The following is a 20,265-nucleotide window of genomic DNA, read 5'->3' as shown; positions in this document are numbered from 1 at the left end:
CGGAGGACGAGCTCTCGTCCTTACGAGTAGGAGGAGGAGTTCTGGCCCTCCTTGGACCGCGCCTCGGCCTCCAGGTCCTGGTCGTCCTTGGTCTTGATGTCTTGGTACTCGTGCGTGGAGACGGCGCTCTTCAGATACGCCCAGTTAGCCGCCAGGATCATCAGGTAGTGGATCTGGGGGGGGAGAGGAGCACCAGCGTCACGCTTCATCCTCATTCCTACAGGTCATTGGCGCGCCAACACTTCAGAGCTGTTCTAATTTTACATCCTGTTTAACCTTCCTCAGAGCCTCCTGATGCATGCTGGGAGGAGGCGGGGCTACACACTGCAGGGGGTCTTCAATCAAGCCGCTGACCAGGTGAGTCAACGTCAAAACTAAGCCAAACTGAACACCTCTGGAACAACTTCACACCTGCCCTGCTGAATATGCCTCAAGTGGATTCGTCAGTCACACTGAGAGAAGCACTCTGCTGCCACCTAGCAGCGTGGGAGTGGAACTGCTCGGGGATGTGAATTTGTGGACTAATTTTGCAGCATTAATCTTTTTTTTTTTTTTTAAACACTGATGGCCTCTAGAACTCTCTGGCATCTTTTAAAACCTTTTTGAATTCCAATGCCTTCTAGCACTCTGATACCTTCTGGAGGGAATCTGGTGAATTATTATTATTCCAAGTGACTTAATGAAACAAATTTGCATCATACCTAAGATTCTAATAAATCCAGTATCTAAATGAACAATTGCTACTTAATTGAGCATCTTTCACACAACGGTAACTAGATTCCGGCAGTAATGCATCAAACCTCGGCGCAGTGTTTCTGAGCATGAATAAATCTCTGCTTTAACCAGATGAGAGTCGCGGCTCTCTGCTCCGTCTTTAATATTTATCTGGAGAACATCAAAGCGCGCCGGCTTCCAGGAGAGTCGGCTCAACATCTGGAGAAGTGCTTCTGTCTTTTTATAGCATCTCCCATCTCCCCGCACTCGGAAGCGTCCGCCTCCGCAGGTCGCACATGGAGCCGGGCTGCCCATGCAGCGACGCGTATGAGAAGTGCCTGGTTGCTGCGGCAACCGACCGGCACGCCATGGCAACGTGAAGCGGCGAGCGTACCAACGCGATGACGGTGGCTCCGGCGCCGGCCAGCGCCACGATGTAGAGGTGGTAGGACAGGTAGAACTGTGAGAGCAGGGGAGGAGTTTATTAGAACCGCAAAAACGAAAAAAACAAGAAGCAAAACTCGCATTGTGAGCTCGCCTCACCTCGCTGGTGTTGCAGATCTCTCCCAGTGTGGCTCCGCAAGCTTTCCCCGGATTGGCGGTCCAGGAAATAATACCTGGAAGGATGAGAGAGATGAAAACGTCACAGAGACGAGAAGCTTTCTGCTCCCCGGGGACTGAGTGATTGAAAGCGGGATGAGTTGGGCTCAGATAAAGATTAAAGGGAGAAATATGGGTCATTACTTTGAGTTTGCTTGGGAAATCAATTCCGTGGTGCTTTTCAGTGTTTTCAGCACCTCCGCAAGGTTTATCTGCGGCCTTTAATCTCTCATACGGACATGAGCACAGTGACGTGGCGGCTGCCAGTAATTGGGGTTAATATTTCATGCGGCTCACTCGTGCGGCTCTGCAGCCAATCAAGCATATGCCATCATCATCCGACTTTGCCAGCTGCCTCTCCAATGTGGGTCACATCCTGTACATTAGGCCGAGGAGCAGATCAGCACAACATGGGACGTTTGCATCGAGAGATAAAAGCTGCTTTCGTTCAACGGCGAAAGACGCGGCGTCTCCTTCGGTTCTGCAAATTACGAGACTCTGCAACCGAGTGTGTTTGTTCGACGCCCGTCGCTTCCGTTGGGTTCAGTTAAGTTTGAAAAGATTTTTAATGTCATCGGCGCCACTGACCGTACTGCCGGACGTCCACGCAGATGGAGTCGGGCGAGGTGATGTTGGCGTCGGGAGACTTCATGGCGGCGCAGGTGTTCCACATGTTGAAGAAGAGGTACACCGGGATGGCCGTGAAGCCGAAGATGGCGAGGAAGGCCAGGAAGAGGATGTAGGTCAGGAACATGAACTGAGGAGAGGGAAGCGGTTTGTGTTTTAAAAGGGGTTAATGCTATTCCTTAAAGAGCCGCCGCGAAGCTAATGCTAGTGGACATCTGTAGCAATTAGGCTCATCAGCAAAGGACAAACTGTGCCAGAGTCGCCCTGGAGGCTGATGCTGGGAGCAGCAATCAATTAAAGTGAAGCTGCTGTTCCACATCAGGCGGCCAAACTGAAGTGTAATGACAAGAATTATAAACAAAGCGTGTGTGTGTGTGTGTGTGTGTGTGTGTGTGTGTGTGTGTGTGTGTGTGTGTGTGTGTGTGTGTGTGTGTGTGTGTGTGTGTGTGTGTGTGTGTGTGTGTGTGTGTGTGTGTGTGTGTGTGTGTGTGTGTGTGTGTGTGTGTGTGTGTGTGTGTGTGTGTGTGTGGACGTACGAAGGCGGTGATGCAGCGTCCGCACACGGTGGTCTTGAAGTCGCTCTGCAGCTCCTTCTTGATGGCGCTGGTGGTGTAGAACCCCTCGGCCAGCAGGATGATGGCGTAGACGAAGAAGAAGGAGGCGATGCCGTAGATGATGTACTGAAAGATCTGGATCCTGGAGAAGTAATGATTATCTGAGTTTGTACTGCTGTAAATGCTGCGTTTAGCTGATCATTGGACCGTTTCAAACTGGATCAATGCCTCATTGACGGATCCTCGGCACCATTACCACCCTCTTTTTCTGCACTCTGTCTGTACACTTCATTTGATGTCGGAAAGGCCGACGAGTTCAGGGACAATCTGACTAATAGTGGTCAGATGCCAGGTTAAAGTCTTTGTGCTCTATTCAGCCTTTCCTGTTTGATTTGACTCGCAAATATCATGAATTCAGTTTTGCTTAACTTCAGTATTCGTTTCTGTACCTTTCTCAGTTCATGACCAACCCAATCCCAAAGTTGCCTTAAATGATAGAAGCTTGTTTTTTGAGACTTTGCTTTATCAATGTAGAGGATGAAAAGCAGTGGACCCAGAACAGAGCCTTGTGGAACTCCACACTTAATGTCTAGGGTTGATTTGCACATATTGAGTCCTGTCCTTCGTGTGAGCTCCACACGTTTGTCGCTCGACCGTCAAATATCGTAACTATTTGGTTGCTTTCATCTTGTTTGGAGAGGCATTCGTAGAGGCGTTGGTTGACTGGTGTGTTTGTGTTGCGGCGTGTTTGTTCGTGTCTCCCGAGGACTTACACCATGGCCAGGTTAGCATGGTCGCTGCTGACCCTGGAGAAGTGGTTCTCCAGCATGGTCAGGGTCCCGGTCAGCGCCACGTGGCCGCAGCCGCAGAACAGCGCTACGCCGGAGAAGCAGAGGATGGTGGCCACCAGGGAGGCGTACGGCACACCGCCCAGACACTTGATGCAGCACTCGAAGCATCCTGCAGGGGGGGAGGGGTGGAGAGGGAGCAGGGTCAGTTTGGGAACATGCTTATGCCACTCGGCCGCAACGTTGGACGTCTTTGACCGTCTCTCGTGCAGAAACTCGCATGTTCACGTGTGTGGGGGAGCTGCTCTCCCTGTCGGGGGGGCGTCGAGCGGCTCGTCGTAACTCTGCGCTCAGCGAGAGCGTGTTCACTTTGAGCTCAGCCGGGAGCGCTGAATATTACATGGAAGCTCCGCGCCGGCGTCGCTCGCTGTGGAAAGACTGCTCTCTTATTCATGGACCGAAGAAGAAATCACCATTATTAGCCTGTTTTATGATGTCACTTTGATGCTTTATGTCGTGAACCCATCAGCCAGAACATTACAACCAGAAGTGAAGTGAAAAACACTGATTGTCTCTTTTTCCTTGGTTGATTTGACTTAAGTTTTAAAAAGGAGTGTTTGTGTGTAGTTTTGTATTTTTTCAAGACGTAATTTTTTGGAGGCGTCTTCAACTAATTTTGGGATATATTAAACCTAATTTATCCAAAATATGCCGCAAACCACTTCAGCGGTGTTTCTCAATACTTGTCATAGCGACAATAACACAAGGGGAAGTATGCAATACATCTCCATCCGTAGCGTTATGGTGGAAAACTACTTCACGGCACATACAACCTTGATGTAGGACTTGTGTTAAAACCAAGTACTGCCCAAAGAGCACTGTAGTATATATGAGCCCGCCTGAAACTGCACATTCCTGAAACCTTCCCCCTACGGCTCTTTGGTTCTCTCATTTTCCGAAGCTCTAAAACGATGATAAATAATTGAAAGTCGTCCCTGGTGCTCGAGTGCTTTCTCCGCCGCGCTGATGATGAATTAGTAAATTTGTTTTCCACTAACGGAGCCGGTGCTCGCCGCCTCCTGTAGGAGCTCTGGAGCTTCGGATGCACGGGTCCCGTCGTCGTCCAGAGGAATGAAAACGACGGTGGTGGTGGTGGTGGTGGGACGACACACATTGTATTCAAGAGTTGCATCTTATATAACGCCTGTTTAAAAATAACTCCTCCAGCTAAGCAGGAAGTAACTCCGGGGAGAGAGGGAGAGAGAGGGAAAAACGGTTCGCCTTGTGTGCCACTTTGTTGTTTCCATGACAACCTGCTCCAATCGGCATCTCTGAAGCATCATTATTTCACAAGTTTGTTGAATCCAAACATTTCTATTTGCCTCGAACGTGTCACCTGTGCAACTCTCGGGATGATCCCACCTGACAGCCCGAGCTCAGGGAGCGGCGGCGAGCATTACAGAAGAACACACTTTCTGATGGCTCCTGCGAGAACACGGCGAGGAGCCCGGGCCGTCTGACGGCTCCTCTCAGCATCACCGTCCACCGATGGACTCTGACAGCTGATGACACGGGGCGATATCCTTCCACGCTAAGCAATTAAAGCACACACACCCCCCCAGAGAGGCAACGTGTGAGGCTAACATACACACACACAGGAAGCCGCTCCAGCAAGGATATGATACCTCTTCTCGAGAATATCTGGAGTGTTTGCAGTTTAATTTGGAGAAACGTGGAGCAGAAAATCATACTTGATGGCGTTTTAGTGGCTATTCGGTGACTTTCTGGGGTGTTTCCATCGACCACAGGTGGTGTGGACTGTAGTTATCGATGGCTTTAAAAGAGAATATTGATTTGAGCCCCCCCGAGGGCAGGAACGGAGTCGATATAAAGCAGAAATGGCAGAGTCGGCCTAAATGTGGAAAGGATTTTTATTTTAGTAGTGGCTTCAGGTGCTCCCGTTTGTGGAATATGACAGAAAATCTACTCGATTCTGAGAAATAGAAAAAAAAAAAAAGACAAAACTGCTGAATGATACAAACGATGTGGCAGCAGAGGGGAAGAAGCCACAGCAAACGCTTCACTCTTCACTCTTGACACCAGAGAACCGTTTTCACCACCGCTCACACCGAATAATAATGAGTTTACTACTTTTGTGACCAAATGTTTGCTTCAGCAGCCTTTTGTGCTTCTGTTAATCTGCAATTGTTTGTTCTAGGCTCAACTTTCAGTTGAAGAAAGAAGCAAAAAAGAGGAGAAAACTTCCAAAAGATGTGCAACACTACCAGATGTTTTGGTGTATTGTCGATGGTAACTTTGAAAAAAATCAAAAACTCAATAATATTAACAAAATATAAAGAACAATGGTAAAGAACTGGAGAAATAATTAAAACATTTCTACTGTAAAAACTAGTAAAAATATATGAAATGAACAATAAATTATGGAAATGAGTAGAAAAAACAAAAAATCAGTAGTAAAAGCAGTTGTGTAAATAATGCAAATACAATGGGAAAAGGTTGACGTACTAATATAAATAATTTTATCAGTAACTACTTTAAAAACAAAAAGCAACAATGAAACAATATAAATCCGTGCAATATACATATTCTAATCTATAACAAACTGCATCTAAAACAATGAGGATCCAATGGAAAACTTAGAACAGCGAAATTTCCATTTATGGTAAATTAGTTTTTTATCATTTCCGTTTATGAGCTTTTATAAGTCATGAAACTTTTTTTTTTTAAACCAGAGTAAAGTTAAATAAAAAAAATAAAAAAGCCATAGAAAATACAGCTTTTGCAAGTTTTTCCCTTCATTGTTGGATGTGTGGAATAACATAAAAAATTAGGAATTGCCCGCTCTGGTCGACTGATTTGCCCCCTTTCTGCCCCACGTGTCAGTGAGAATTAAAAAAAAAAAAGGCGGGCTGCTCGACTCTGTTGATGAAGACTGCTCCTTGCGTAACACGGCGGAGGCTTGTTGCGTAACAGATCCAAATCCTATTAATGTTAATGAAGGAAGCGGGATGATGGAGGAGGAGGACAGCTGATAAGGCAGGACGGCTCCAGAAGCCTCTGAGGGCCTCCGAGGGCCCCGACGTGACTCTCCCCGCTTCCAAAAAGCCTCTTTCAACAGGTACCTCAGCTGTGAGGTGGAGCAAGTAATCCTGCTTTTTCAAATGCAAATCAAGAACTTGCAGGTGATTTTTATCTGAATTCGCTGAGGGGAGGGAGGAAAGTTGCATATTTGAAGAGAACTTCCTGGAGCTGATCCTGTCTGTGCTGTAAAGTCTGTCCTTCCCGGCTCCGGGCAGCTTCATGGTTGAATTCACGGGTTTCTTTAAAACCCCCGCCGCCCCCCGCCTCCGTCATCCGGTGCGCCCCTAGCTATGCCTGTTTGTCAGCCCGGGTTTTAAAGTGCGCTAATGGGAAGCAGACAGGCCGCAGTGGTCAGCTCCAGCCGGCCCTAATGGAAATCAATGGCCTATTCATTAGAGGAGAATTGAGGTGACGTGCTGAGGTCGGCCCGTGGCTCTGGTTTTTCTACCCCGGTGCGTCTCGGCCTCGTCTCCGTCTCCGCTCGGGTTGTGAAATATGACTGCGTGCCCACGCTGCGCTCGCAGCGAGCCAGCTGGAGTTAATCGCCGAGATGATGCGTTGCGCTCCTGCATCATACATCATCCACCCCGCCTCAGCACTATGAGCGTTTTCTTTTTTTTTTAATTACTTTTATAGCGTTGTCATGTTTCATGATACGGCATTAAAATGTGACGCTGATCCAGGTTTATTGGCATTTTGTGCCGTGCGAGCCGATGCTGCCGTCTTATCATCCTGAGAAGTTACAACAGTACAAAAGACATTATTAAGACTTAATTTGACCATTTTGTTCATCCAAATTTGCTCAGGAAACCCAAGAAGCTGAACCTTTGACCACTTCTTTCACTTTAAAATCTGCTTTTTTTTTGCTTTTATATGCATAACAATCAGTTAGAGTCTGAAACTGAGCACAACCACACACAGGACTGCAATAAATTCCTCTCCAGAGTTTTGTAAAGGATCGCCTACACACTCCCGAGTCCTAGAATCCTCCACTATCATGTTCTATTTACAACAAAAAAGCCTCCATAGCGAGATGCAGTGGATGTGTGTTTGAAAGCTGACATACTTCTACTAGAGAGGAGCAATTACATCACAGGCCACATGAATGTTTAATTTTTATTAACTGGAAGCTAAACACAGAGACACGGGGGCCTCTGAACCTGAACCTGACCTGGATCGACTCGCGTTGCAGCCCGACTCACAAATAACGAGGCAAAACAAGAGATCACTCGTGTAAAAATTGCTGATAATTTGACGCACAAAGGCTGCAGTCAGGGATTACCCCCCCCCCCCCCCCCCCTCCGCTGCTGTTTAAGCTGCTTCTCCATGAAAAAGAGCCGCAGCAGGATGAGACGAGAAAAACACGCCGTCATGCTTCCATTAGGATTTCAATTAGCAACATTGGTCAGGAGTTCAGTGAAGTGACGGACGTCTGCTCTCTTTTGTGAATAAGCACGGAAAGATCTGCACATTTACAGATGATACCTGCATGTTTCCTCTAAACTGTTTATTTCTGGTTAGATAAAAAAGGAACTGAATTATTTGTGGCCTCTGATGTTGTTTTATGTCATTTGTAGTGTTTTGCATTATTTCCCAATCAAGAATTGATTTTATTGACTGTTTCAGTGACTATTTAGTAGTTTTTTGGTATTTGTGCCGGTACTGTGTGGTTTAGTTTTTGGAGTTTCCATAGCAACAGAGAGGCATCTTGGTACAAAGCAAAAAAGTTACTCTAAATATCAATCAAATTGCCCAAAAATTCTATGTTTTCAGCCACAAATCATCTTGGAAAATGGCTGCCAATTAGAAATTGTCAGGGCCCAGCAGGATTTTTTTCTTCTTCATAAAGATATACAACCCACGCTCTGATGAATTCATCTGCTGCTTTCTGTTCTTGCATCGTGGCTTGAAAGATTCTTTTTTCTTTTTTTTCTTTTTGTTGCTGCACTGGAAGGGGATGAGAAGCAGCACCATCGAGGTGAATGAAGAGCACAAGTGAAAAATAGAAAGCAACAGAAAGAATGGAGTGGTGAGGGAGGGAGGTGAGGGATGAGGAAGAGCAAAGGAGGAGGAACGGGAGTTGAGGGGGGGGAGTGGAAGTAAAAAGCCTCAGTTGGCCCCGGGGCCGGTGTTACGGTGGCTTCTGCATGGCTGCAGAGTGGGACGTGCAGTGGGGGGAAAAAATGCACTTGAGTAAAAACTGATGAAGTAACACAGATCTGAACATGTGTCTAAAACACGCCATTGATGGGTGTGGTTTAAAAAAAAAAAAAAATCTTTTGTGGCCGGTGTTTTGAAGAGAAAAGAACTTCAAATACATGCCAAATAATGCACCCCATAATAATCCATCACCGCTACAGCCTTTTTGTCAATTACATTTTATACATGTCATGAATTAATGTCTGCCTGCACTAACATTGGGGGGGGTGCGATTATCTGCAGGCATACAGAACTCTACATAACACTGGCGAATGGCAGTTGCCATAGCAACGTGTTACCCACGACCCAGTTCAGCGAAGTCGTCCTTCGACGCTTCATTCTCCTTATTCTCTCTCGATCGCTCTCACACTCGCACACTGATGGGGAGTGATGTAACCTCCATCAGGAGCTGGAGCTCGGCGGTGAGCGGCGTGACTGTCGGACAGGACGGACGGGACCGCAGAGTGAAGAGAGGGAGGAGGAGGAGGGGGTGGGGGTGGGGGGGACCCTCCGTCCGCTCAGGCTGCAGGAATTAGGTCAAACCGAATTATTTGACTTGAAAGAAGACGAGAGCCGCTGCTGCTTCGTCGTGCGAGAACGCACTGAGCTCCTGTTGCAGCAGAAAAGCAAACTATTGACAGTCGGTGTGCAAGAAGATGAGGTTTATATCTATCTGACATGCATGAAAGGGATTATCACCTTGAGGTTGAAAGGCTAAGCTGTCGGCGGTCACTTCATCGCTGGAACATCCAGCGGGAAAAGTTGAACCTGTTTTTCAGAGTCACACACCCTGAATCCCACAAGTTTCTCTGAGTTCATAAGAAAAAGACTTGTTTGGTCATTAAAAATCAGAGTGATGAGTTATGATGGTTCCGCAATCCGATTCTTCTTTTTCTGTGTCTGAGGCCTTATCTGATTGGACGAGGGCGTTTTCCGCCTCTTTGACTGGATAACTGAAGCCGGGCTCAGAGGGTTTCGACACAAACTGTCACCCACTGCTGACATCTTTTGTGATTAAGCTCCGGATCCTGTCAATCAACCGACGCCCACAATTCAGAAGTGACGACGTAATCCCTCAAAGGCACAAACCCCATTGTCACATGGTTGGTAGGTCTGGATTTGTAGCATGTGCTAAAGAAAGAAACATGCCTGCATTATGAAACGGCTATGAAACATTCATTATCGACTAACGTTGCATGAATTAACGCGTCTTATGTGAGCATTGATTCAACTCCTCCAATCTGTGAAGCAGCTTTAAATATCAGAGAGATTACATAGACTGGCCTCATAGTTTGTTTTGTTTTTTGCTATAAATTGTACAACCCAGTGGCACAGCATGATTATCACCAACTGTTAGTGCGGCAGTGCATCTGCCAGGAAGAACAGCGTTAATAAAGCTCTGTGAATATTTCAGAGGCCGATCTGCTCTCTGCCTGCGGCTGGATTCAAACTTATTATGGGGCAATTTCCTCACAGTGCATCATGGGTGGATTTCCCCCCCAGAATGGAGGACCTCAAAGAAAGAGGGCAGAGGGAGGGAAGGTGTGGGAATATCAAAAGATCCGAGATAAATAAAGAAACTGAATGGGTTTGATAGCAGCGCCCTCGGATGTTTTCACTTAAGTGAGGCGGAAAACGTAAAGATTGTTGATTTTTAAAGTGCAAGACACATAAAAATATAGCAGCCGACGTACGTGCAATATTTTCCAACAAGGTAGATTTCTAGCAACTTCACCTGATCGACATTTGCGCGATAAAGTCCAGTCGACGTATGAGAATAAATCCGATAGATTGTGTTAAATGGATTTATTTCACTTTGTTGTTTCAACATTTCATGGTAGCTGATGACAACGGGCCGGACGAGAGCGAGAGACTCACTTCTTCCAGAACTCTGGACAACTTTGAGAACTTTTGACACCTTCTAGAACTCTGATTACTTCAAGAGCTCTTAACACATAGAATTCTCACATGTACCTGAAAATAACACATGGATTTCCTCCTGCACTCCGTCAGTAACTCAACCATGCGGATCTGGAAAAATTGAGAAAAAATCTAGGAGTTCTAAAAGCCTGATAAAGGATTTCAAAGGAAGTTCACTCACATTCTATATTAAACTCATTGTACCTTTGGATTAGAAGTGATGCTTTAATGCTAAAAGCAGGTAGCACAAACTGTAAAGGTAAATTATGAAAGATAAAACTTTGGTTTATAGCATCATTATCTGCAGGATGCAGTAAAAGTGAACATGGCCACATCACCACAAAGGGGGGAAAAAAACCCAAACCTGAGCAACTGGATAATCTGCCCGCTTGTCAACGAGCCAACAGTTCAGATTATCTATACTGGCAATAATCTCTCATTGCACCAAGTTGTCAAAGCCGATCGGCTGCATCTAACATGATCTGCCAATAACGTTCGCAGTTAATGTCTCCAAACCCACGAGCGAAACAAACGTCCCGTAACAGCAGGAAGGGTGTTTTTAGCTCCGTCAGCCTTGTCGTGGTGCGTTTAGGCCCGTCAGTGGGTGGAGGTTGAAAGCACTTTGTTTACAGCCTGTTGTTTTTGAAATAATCACGGCAAGTGTCAATAGTACAACACAAATTATACAAATTGCCACCTGACGACCGGCAGCGATTCACAACGCCCAACCTGAAACGCTCACTCATTTTTTTTCCCACGACACATAAGTGACCCTAATCTTCTGTTGTGCCGGTGACGCCGCATTACGCAGGTCACCGGGTCAACATCTGGCCCGGCGTAACTGAGCCTGATGGCCTGCAGATCCCTGCACTCCGGTGGGCCGGTCGATACGTTGATCTGTGGGGGGGAGCTGATGCAGGTATAACGCGCTGAAATGCACGACAATACGGACGTTCTCGCGGTGACGTGAGCGTGCCGACTCTGCCAGAGCTTCAGATACTGGAGTGAGAGCCGCTCTTCAGATGCGCCGTCACCTGTCCCGGGCCGGCGGCTCGGCGGAGTTCAAATCAACAAAATGTGAAATGGCCCCTTTGGCCAGAAGTGCTTCGCTCGCGAACTGAATGGCTCGGCGGTTACGTAACCGACTCGGCTAATGTGACTTTCTCTGAGACGTCAAAGAAGTTGGTGGCCCTCCCTTCGCCTCCGCTGGAGCTGTCCCCCCCACCACCATCCACCACCACCCATCTCCTGATGTGATTATGGAGATTCACTCTCCGTCCGCCCGGAGGACCTCACCCAGACGTTGTGTTTTGAGTGTGTGCGCGGCTCACACACACACCTACGAGTCTCCGTTTACTGTAACGCAATGTCAGTCGCTGCAACTAACCCCCCCCCCCCCAAAAAAAAATGCCGCGTGCTATTGGGACGAGTCACCTCTCGATGTCGGCCGCGGCTAATGATGACAAGTGCTAATCGGCGTCGGGGCGTTTTTACGGGCCACGGATGAGAGGAGCAGATTGGGCATCAGCGGGTGATGGAGGAGGGCCAGAGGAGGTTGGCACCACTCAGGAACAAGGCACGCTGTGCCAACCTGCCACTTGCTGCTATTCATATCCCCGCTGCAGACTGCGGTTCAAACATAGACGCGGCGTTGGAGGCTGATGCATCACCACGACCCGTTCTGCGCGTTGGCTCGGGCTCTCGCTTCGACGGGCAGGAAATCTGTTGCTTCGTCGGAGAGCTACAAGTACTGGATGGGAACTGAAATGTTCACAGGCTCTGGTTTGAATTGAACCTTTGACGGACCAGAGTTTGAATCCCAGTTGAGGCAGGAGGGCGTTGATGAAGCAGCCCAGTCTGCGTTGGAGGAGGTGGTGATTTACTGACGGTCATGCGCAAAATGCTCAAAATATGAAAACGGGGATAAATTACTTGCAAAACATTTCTGATACGCTGCTACTGTACATACCCACCGCAGACGGAGTCTGCACATGCTCAGTAGACGGACGAAAGGAACGATGTTTCCTCCACTGTGGCGTGACTCGCAGTCCATGTTCTTAGTTTTATTTTGACAGTCACCGTAGCAACAATCCAACTTCTGTTCATATGAATTTCCGTGGACTCACGATTGTTAATGTTTATAGTGTATCCTTCTCTGCACACGTGTGTGCATGTGTGGTCTCATTACAAAAACAAACAGTGCCAACTAGTGGCCTGGCAGGCCACCTACATTGTTTTAATTTCTGCCGTTTCAATGGAGTGTAAACGGAGCTTTGTTTTGCTGTTTAAAGTTTGTTCACACAGAACTTTGCAGGGGCAAACGTAGCTTTGTTGCCCCCGTGGTCGCGGCCGTTGCTGGAAGGGGTCGTGAACCCGTCTGAATGCAGCCGAGGAAGAGGAGGAGCTCCGACCACAGCCGGGCTTCGTCGCCCCTCGTCCACATGTGTACAAAAATAGAGCTCCTCTTTCAGTGCAGGCGAAGCGCCGACACACACTCTCCCCTTAACTACTCCTGGTCATTGACACGTAAACACACACACACACCCACACACACATCCAGATGGAGGCTGACAGCATGCTTTGGGCAAATGGCTTCAAATGAGGAACACATGAGCCTCTCTCTGTGTGACGGCTTTCACATGCTCCCACAACCTCACACACCTCCGGGCGAGAGGAGGAGCGGCACAGGGAGTGTGTGTGTGTGTGTGTGTGTGTGTGTGTGTGTGTGTGTGTGTGTGTGTGTGTGTGTGTGTGTGTGTGTGTGTGTGTGTGTGTGTGTGTGTGTGTGTGTGTGTGTGTGTGTGTGTGTGTGTGTGTGTGTGTGTGTGTGTGAGAAGCAGGCTGCAGGAAGGCAGACAAAAGCAGATTATTCCACCAAAACAATAGTAAAACGAGGGCTCTGCATCGTGCAGATGTGCGAGCTGAGAGTTTAAAAGAGGCCGGATTTCAACCAACGTCTTGCAAGTCAAATAGGAAGCCGAGAAACTCGTGTGAAGTCCCTTCAGAAAATATTCCTGCAAAATTATTTTTAACAAAAATTGAGCAATTAAAGAGCATAAAGAAATGTTAGTGCAGGCAGACAAAGAAAGTAAAAAAATTTTACACTTTCCATATTTTACTTTAGTGGTGTAAAGTCGCTATGTGGTGAAGTCTCAACGCTCCTTCTTCTCCTCCATTCGTTTTCTCCACCGTCTCCTTCCTCACTGCTCATGAACGTCTTCATCTCTGCCACCTCCAGCTCATCCTCTTCTCTTTTACACTCTTTGCCGCTGTCTCCAACGTCTCACCGTTGTCTTATAAATCAGCCCAGAGACTCGTCTCTACCAGGTCAGACTCTACTATTTATCCACCCGTCTCCTTCCTTCTCTCTTTCGCACAAAGAAAGAAGCGATGCTTCCAAACGGATGGTTGTACAGCAGAAGTCCTGTGGGCCTCTGTGATGATTATTATATGGAAACAAAGCTGTTTCTCAGCTTTTGGACAGTTTTTGAAGCGGCAGTGGAGATGGAATAACTGGAAACGTGAGAATAAAGTTCACTGCATCATTTACAAGACTCCAGGTTAGTAAGAAAATAAAAAGGTCAACTGAGGCTTTGTGCACTGCAGAAAGAGCAGGAAAAGGTTTCTGCGGGATTAAAATGCTTTCTGCAAATCAGACCGGATCATCTTCTCGGAGGAGGATAATATCAAGCGTGTCTGCGGCCTGGACGTTCACACAAAACCACAGCAAACTCTTGCAATCGCAGCAAATAATGACTTTAGTGGCGTCACTTTAAATCTCTGACTATGTGAAGGAGGAATGATCGAAGAACGCTGGTAAACGGCTTCTATTTAAAAGGTGTCAGGGTTGAAAAAAGGTCAGGAGTCTCAGCCGAGGTCAGCAAAAACCTTTTCTTCCATTAAAGATCGTTTTAGTTTAGTTGCTGCATTAAATTGCGATTGGTGATGGTTTGAATGGGCGGCATAATCACATCAAGCGTAGCGTCGCTCTGTCAGTCCCACGTTTGCTGAGAAATGACTAAACAGAAAACACATGTTGACTTATCTGCCCCCCCCCCCCCCCCCCCCCCACACACACACACACACACACACACACATTTAAACTAATTGCGACTCCACATTTGGCTCATTAACAGCAACAGTGTTAAAAAAACCAGCATTATAGCCCTGAATTTCTCACTCCTGCCGGCGTTTACACAACCAGTTTCACCTAAAAACGGCTTGAATCAAGTTTTAGGTCAAACGCGGAGGATTTTGCAGGAGAAAGACGTGAAATCTGATTAAGAGGAAGTCTCTGCGTGCCTGAGGAGCTGCAGCAGCTTTGCTTTGCCCATGCAGAAAAAGATTCAAGTAAAACCTGCAGACGATGACGTAATCTCTTACGGTTCGGATCTAAACTTCATAACCAAGGACGGCGAGCCAGTGCGGCATTATGTAAGAGCGCACACACACACACACACACACACACACACACACACACACACAGAGGTAAGGTACGTGTGAGCAGACCAATCATTTGCCACAAAGAGCAGGAGAGACGCAGCGGGTCGAAATGCGCTCAGGGCCACTTTGAAACAGTCGGCAGCCGCTTGCGGGAGCGAAAGAATCCCGACGTCACCGGAGACGTCTGCTTTCTCTAATCAAACCGCGTCACGCTAATGAAATCGGCTATAACTGCACCTCCGAGAGCGCCGCTGATCGTCTCGTTATCCCGCTCCCGAGCACCTCCACACACACGCAGATTACAGATTATAGGAAGCAATCAAGCAAAAGGATCAATCCACAACCACCGAGCGCTGCATCAACCCCTCCCGGATTATAAACCATGCCTGTGTTCATTTTCCAGTGTGTAATGACTCTCGGCTCTGTGTCACGTCGACATGCTGCAAAACAAGTGCAGCCGGGATCACGGACCGCTGTAATTGGGGGGGGGGGGGGGGGGGGTTCAGTTCTGAACTGTTTAGCTGATGCAGGTTTGTTGACGCCAAACCAACGCAGCTCAGTTTCTGCTTGTTTTTTATATTTCCTGATGAATACAAGAAACGGCAGTTTCAGACAATCTAGAGGAGTTAAAATAATTATTTTGCCTTTTTTTCCAAATTGTCTTGCCAAGTTGATAAAACTGATTCATGCACATCAGGAATAACAGCACGTCTGATCAAACTGCAATCAAGGGATATTTATCAATTATGGTCAAAAAATGGACCCAAGAGAAGCTCTATCAATGTTAAACAATCCTCTGTTGCATAATAATGTTGTTTTGACTCATCAACTTTGATAGCTTAGCACATAATGGATCTATCGTCAATCTCTTGCTTGCGGCCTTCATGTGAACCATCTGATGTTCTAAAACTGGACAAGATAAAGACTTTTAAGAACTCCAGAGAAGATAAACTATTGCACCTTGCTGGCTGCCGATCATCTTGCCAATATTGACGTGAGCGACGTAGCACAGCTGGACCATCAGTCCCTCGCTCGCAAATCGTCATACTAGCTGAGGACACATTTGTTTTATCACACATTGTAAAGACTATGAGTTTTAAGCCCTCCACAGAAGCTAAAATATCTATTTTCATCATTTTCCCCCTGCTACAATATTCTACTCAACTCTTGACAGGCACACACAAAGTGTATCAGCACATCGGGATCTCCTGAGCATGCGAATGGACTTTTTCTTTGGTCATAATTGGACCCGTCAGGTGCATCTGGGAGTTATTATCTCCCTTAATGTGACTGTTTACTCCAAACTTCATCCACGTGCGTTGTGAATCAGAAGATCTGGCACATGGCGACACAAGCTCCTTACATGACGGCTCTCGCCTTCTTGTCCCGCACTGTAAATCTTCAGCTTCTTAACGGGCGCGACAAGCTTATGGTCACCATCCAGATGTCAGAAGGCACACACTCAAATGATTACACCCACAGATAGCCCCCCCCCCCCAGCACCGTGGACCGCGGTTGTGCAACATCACACCTGGAGTCTGCCGGGGTTGAGTCGGGTGAGAGCGCCGCGATGCTTTCACTGCCTCCACATAAAAAGGCTTGTTATGGAATTCAGAGGTTTAATTGCGGCCCATAAATATAGCCGTCCTTCTGCTGGAGTGTCCTCCAGGGGTGGGGGGGGGGCTTTGTACGAGTTCGCCCACTCTGTGAAGAGGAGTCGATGCTCTTGTCGGACGCCGGCCTGTCCGTGTGGAGCAGCGGGAGGCCTCAGGAGGGGGGTGATGTAACGTCTTTTTTTGAAACGCCGCCGCTGAGGGACACCCCTGTGTCCTGCGCCTTACGTCACGCTGTGACCCTGCAACATCACCGGGGGGGGGGGGTCGGAGGAGCGTTTTGAAGTTTCAAGATGAAAGTAAAGCGTGCAATTCCCCGACTTGTGAATGCAAAATGAATATGCATGTGAATTTTGAGGCGCCGACGCTGGAAATAGCAGGCTGACCTGACCTTTTCTGAAAGACTGAAGGAAAATAAGCTGATTTTACACTGATCTGTGCATGCAGAAGGTAAATCTCTGCCACAAGGCCTCATTCAAACACTGCAGGATGCTGTGAGGTGAGTGTGTGAGTGAAACCCCCTCGGGGCCCATGCACTCTCACTGCGTATCAGCTATCCTGCTCTCTGATGGCCATCAGGGCATGAAGGCATCAGGCCAGAGCGACCCCTTGTACATGTAGGGAACAAAGGTGTGCCACCTCCAGTTTTTCATGTGTGCAGCAGCCATAACGGACACGTCCTGATTTACACGGCAGTGTCAGTGTGCAAACTGCCGATTTATATTTAAACACCATGTAAGCAGCCTGTTGCCAGAGTTACTGGAGGATTTTACTACCAAACCAGAGAGAAAACAAATCGGTGCGTGAGCGTCCAGTCCTCCGACGCACGCAGACACGCCTACACATCGAGCGAGCAACAGTTTGCGAGCGATTTCAACCCCCCCCTCCCAAAAAAAACCCAAAAAACGGTTGAATTTCATGACATTTTGATGCGATTTCTGCACAAACGCGTGAAAATGTCAGGCTGGTATTTAAAACGTGAAGCTTTTACGCGACATTGCGGGGGTGTTTACAGCGGCGATGTGGCGCTTCAAGGGTGTGTGTCTCCATATTTTTATTTATTTATTTCTTTTGAACCAACAACAGCATCTTTGGCGCATCACCGGCGGAACAGATGCGCGCCCTGCGCGGACGGGCGACACGCGTACCGTCCCCGTGCGTCAAGTGCGTCTTTTCCAGCCGCGAGCGCAGCGCCGTCGACTCCGAACGCGCCGCTGGCGGACCAGACGCCAATCCTCCGTGAGGATGATGGCCGATGGCAATCGGAGCGGCTGCGGCGCGGGAGGGTCCACCTGGAGAAACAATGAGTGCGCGCACGGGTCGCGTCTCGGCGCAGCGCGCGACCCCGCCGCTCGTCTGCCGCTCGTGAGACTCAAATAAGCTCATGATGGTGCGGCGATACAGAAAGCAAATTGGCGTTGATGCACGCTCCATAAACCCAGCCCGTGCACCTTCTTCACCTCCTCCTCCTCCTCCTCCATCCGCCTTCAATCCCCCTTTGAAGACGCCACATAACACACAAAACCTCACATTGCGCTAAAACTGAGCGGGTTTGTTCGGATCACCTGCAGCATTATTTTCCTAATAAAAAGGTGGGGAGACACGGGAGGGGAGGGGAGGCTGGGGGGGAAATCAGCGCTATTGTGTCGCGCACAAGCGAGAAGCCATTGCAAGTAGGTTAAACCGCTCAGCCTGGCGCAGACGCAAATGTCTCCAATGGAAAACAAGGGAAAAGGCGCAAACGTGTGCGTACCTTTGCTTTCCTGTCCCTCATCCTGAGTCTCCTCCGCATTGGACTCCATGGCAGGCTTTGTCCCATCCATTATTTCAGCCGGTATTAGTCTCCTTGTACTTGCACTTGTGCCTCACAGTGTGTGTGGATGGTGGAGCCTGTTCTGGTGACTTGATGCTCTCTCTCTCTCTCTCTCTCTCTCTCTCTCTCTCTGTCTCTCTCTCTCTCTCTCTCTGTCTCTCTCGCACACACCCTCCCTCTCCCCTCAATCTCTCCTCCTCTGTGTTCAGGCTTAGCTCCGTCTCCCTATGTATATTAATGCACAATGCAAAGGCGCTGACAGATTAGATTTATTTCGCCCATGCAGATTAGTGTCCCCCCCTAACTGATGTCAGAAAACACTATTTGGTCAAATCAGCTCCAGCTGAGGGGGGGGGGGGGGGGGAGGACTTGCACTGATGGGGGTAAGAGACTTCCTAAATGTCTCCCATGATGGTGCATGATTGCCTTCATATGCCGCGTCCTCTCCATTCAGGATCCCGTCACGCTTCTCCATCAACTCATCCCTTTTCAGTGTGCTTTGGCTCGGTGAAGGACACAATGTGCAGGAGATGTAAATATGCAAACTCATGGCTAACCATGCATGCATGAACACACACACACACAACCACACACACACTCACACACACACACACTCACCGCCCCCTCTCCATCTGGTGAGTGGAGAGCGGATCTGTGTGTGCAGAAGAGTTTTCTATCACTCCAAACTGCATCCAGGCTGATCAACTCTCTGTACTGTAACACACACACACACACACACACACACACACACACACACACACACACACACACACACACAGGAGGCCGGTGTTTGCTTTGTTTGTAATTATTGTCATTACTCTTCCAGTTTGGCCTCCTGATGTGGAACAACAGCTTCACTTCAATTGATTTGCGCCCTGATTGGCCCTCGTCCACCAATCGCAGCCTGTGGACTGTCAAACAGCCATGTGTACCATAGAGGGGACTCTTTGTTTGCCTCCCAGCTCGCCCTCCGATTGGCCCGTCCCTCAGTCCAATAAGAAATCAAGCAAAGGTGAGTCCCCAGCTTCCATCATTCACCCCGTTTTCTAATAATAAACACATCCCACAACAATGGGACACCATCTGTCCTGAATCCTCTTAAATCAGGTTTAATTCAGGCCCCACGTGGCCTTGTTTCAGACAAAGCCCCACTCACACAACAGTTCAGGAACCCCCCCCCCTCTCCTCACCAGAGGTGACCCCCACCAGCCCCTGGTGTTTCAGTCCAACACAACATGAGAGGCAGGAGCGGCTAACGTGACACGGGGGGACATTTCGTGGGGCCGTTCCCCCTCGGGGCTGGAATTAACACCCACCCTGCACCAGATGCCGCTCAATCAAACGGCCCCTCCCGTCACGCCGACTTCCTGAGACACGGGGAAACACGAGCCGCTGCAAAAAGTTGTGCCAGCGTGAGACCTGACACCAGTCTGCAGGGGGCCCAGTGTGTAAACAACAATGCTGGCAGATTTTCAGAATAAAAGTTTCGGTCAAAGTCCAGATTAGGCTGCTCTGCTTAAGTTAAAGTTAAATAAAAAATGTTCTGGCTGCAGGAGGATTGAGCTGGCAAAGATATAAAGTGGCAGGAAAATGTAAAAAATGTTGGCGATGATAAATGCGTCACATTCTGAATGAGCGCAGCTTCATGAGTGATAAACAACAACTCAACAATCCATAAAATATGATTTTATTTTTTTCCTCCCCCCTCCTGCTTGCATAAGACGTCATTACATTAAAGCATGATGGTATCAGGATTAATTTAATGGCATGACTAAATATAGAAACGGAGACAAAACATTAAAACCAATCATAATGATCGTCTGGTGACTTGTTTGCGAGCTTCGGTGAATCAGAGCTTCCTCGTGAGTGTTTTCAAGTGAATTCAAGTCTCA

General features: G+C 48.0%; 1 protein-coding gene across 1 annotated transcript; it reads right to left on the bottom strand.

Moving 5' to 3' along the window:
* Positions 1 to 20: 20 nt before the first annotated feature.
* On the bottom strand, positions 21 to 18,383 carry LOC308147388 (neuronal membrane glycoprotein M6-b-like; the record flags this gene model as incomplete). Its single annotated transcript, XM_080519511.1, has 7 exons — positions 21 to 173; positions 1,109 to 1,174; positions 1,258 to 1,331; positions 1,903 to 2,071; positions 2,478 to 2,637; positions 3,269 to 3,455; positions 18,314 to 18,383. 7 exons carry the CDS (start codon positions 18,381 to 18,383, stop codon positions 21 to 23), a joined length of 879 nt encoding a protein of 292 aa, XP_080375637.1.
* Between the last annotated feature and the right edge of the window lie 1,882 nt (positions 18,384 to 20,265).

This window comes from Blennius ocellaris (assembly GCF_963422515.1).
Source record: "Blennius ocellaris genome assembly, chromosome: 24".
NCBI classification, from domain to species: domain Eukaryota; kingdom Metazoa; phylum Chordata; class Actinopteri; order Blenniiformes; family Blenniidae; genus Blennius; species Blennius ocellaris.
This window is presented reverse-complemented; position numbering and strand designations above follow the sequence as displayed.